The 2,032-nt window shown below is 35.8% G+C and overlaps 1 protein-coding gene across 2 annotated transcripts; it reads right to left on the bottom strand.

Annotated features, from left to right (window-relative positions):
- Positions 1–117: 117 nt before the first annotated feature.
- Positions 118–1,945, bottom strand: LOC111379159 (ferredoxin, root R-B1-like). 2 transcript variants are annotated; one of them, XM_023002495.1, is made up of 2 exons: positions 1,787–1,945; positions 118–1,714 (listed from the first exon to the last, which is right to left on the bottom strand). In XM_023002495.1, exon 2 carries the CDS (start codon positions 670–672, stop codon positions 223–225), a length of 450 nt encoding a protein of 149 aa, XP_022858263.1. In that variant the 5' UTR covers positions 673–1,714; positions 1,787–1,945; the 3' UTR covers positions 118–222. The 2 variants fall into 2 exon arrangements, with proteins under 2 accessions (XP_022858263.1, XP_022858262.1); XM_023002494.1 differs by having other exon boundaries at positions 118–679; positions 1,787–1,944.
- Between the last annotated feature and the right edge of the window lie 87 nt (positions 1,946–2,032).

Genomic DNA, 2,032 nt, shown 5'->3' on the forward strand with positions numbered 1-2,032 from the left:
CCTATTTAGGTATGGTATAACATTACTTTGACAATAATTTTCTATTGTATTGTGCAATATTATCCAGTATTATGTATTAAACATAGCTAAGATAACATAAAAAGTGAGAAAGGTAAATCGTTGTGCAAACAATCGAGTTAAAATCGTAAATATTCAAGTTACGTCTATTTCATATGAATACAACATTTTCGATCCAATAGTCACAAATGACCATTCTATCTCTTAATGGAGTTCTTCTTCCTTGTGCGTGTAAATAACACAATCGGATTTAGGGTACGAAATGCAGGTAAGCACGTACCCCTTCTCCATTTGCTCGTCGCTAAGGAACGATCCATCTGATTGGTCAACTGATCCCGACACCATCAGCCCGGCACAAGTCGAGCATGTCCCGGCCCGACACGAATAGGGCAACTCCATTCCAGCATCTTCAGCAGCATCAAGGATGTATTGATCATCAGGGACTTCAATTTCTTTCTCTTCATCTGGACAAATCAGTTTCACTTTGTACACTGCCATGGCTCGTGCTTTGAACATGGAATTGGATTGCAAACCAAATGATTTTGAAACACGCTTTACAGAGCACAACGAGTAGTCCTTTTTCATTGTAAAACACGTTTTCCTTGATGGTGAAGCTTTTAGCAAGAGAGGTGAAGGAATAGTAACAGTTGCCATGTTACACCTGAGTCAAAATTGATCCATTGAAGAGAAATTAGTTTCACAGAATTGATTAATTGTTAGTATGAAAGGATAATACCATATTCCAAGTTGACGATAATCAAGAAACAATGGGTGTTAGCTCTTCACATGCAGATGCGATTCATTTTTCTAGTAAATAGAACGACTTGTGTATTCTAATATCGAGCTATTGCCAAATATCAAGTTTGTGTTATTTTTTTGGTCCTACCTATTTTACTTCACAAAATTGACCCAACATTTTCTTTTCCTCCATATAGTTATCCAAGAAAAGATGTAATCCACCCAAAGTCCCATACCCAGTCCAACTCTAAATTTCAAGCTCTTACAACCATATTTCCCCTCATTTAAAAGATCAAATTGTTTTAGACAAGAAATAAAGAAATGTGGAGTCCAAAAAACTAGACTTCGTGAAGAGAAAAATAGATGCAAGGTGATGATCGAACTTGATCTCCTCGCCAATGAATAGGATAAAAAATTTCCACAGTTGACGTAGCAAGAAAACCTTAATTATTAAATTCAGAGAACTATAACTAAGATTTCCTTGCCACGTCAAACGTCAAAAGTTTATATCCTGCTCATCAGGGACAAGAGATCAATTCTAAGGTGATGATTATTGGAAACGAAGCGAAATGATCTAGTAAGCTATAAAACAAGAAATTAAGCATTAGCAATTCAATGAAAAGGATGAGTTACATAATGAAAGTTAAAAGGCTTAAAAATTGCATCGGTACACTCTGTTGAGCTAACGAAATGGATTTGTGTGGATAAGAGTTTAGACGTATTTTGATTCGACTGTCTCTCGCAATATTCATGTAATTTCCTTAGTAGGATTTTTAGATTTTCATATTCATAGTCGACTCTCAAGCTCTCTTCCTCCTCCTGTATATGACAAATCCCCCGTGTGTGTGTGTGTGATTTCAATTTCAATTCCAAGAACAAAATTTCATACTGTCAAATATGGTATGAATAAATCCATTTAACTTTGAGCAAGAACAAACAATCAATTGCATGACTATACCTAAATTAGAATATAAGAGGAAAAATCAAAAGAAAAATAAATAAATAATAACAGAGCGAGCGAGAGAGAGACCTGAGAAAGCAGGATGGCAGGTTCCAGAGAGAAGAGAAGTAACAAGAAAGCAGGAGAAAGACTATTCTGACGAATACTATATATATAAGAGTTGAGTTGGCAATGAAACAAAGGAGGGTCTTTCTCGTGATCAAAGGCGGAGGGACTATTTTTTTTTGCCCTTTTTTTCATAATTTTTTAATATAAAAAATAAATGGAGGGATGGCCTTAGGGCTGGTTGCCTTCTCTATTCGTCTCAGCATCTGA

This window comes from Olea europaea, unplaced genomic scaffold (genome assembly GCF_002742605.1).
Source record: "Olea europaea var. sylvestris unplaced genomic scaffold, O_europaea_v1 scaffold19376, whole genome shotgun sequence".
Lineage (NCBI taxonomy): Eukaryota > Viridiplantae > Streptophyta > Magnoliopsida > Lamiales > Oleaceae > Olea > Olea europaea.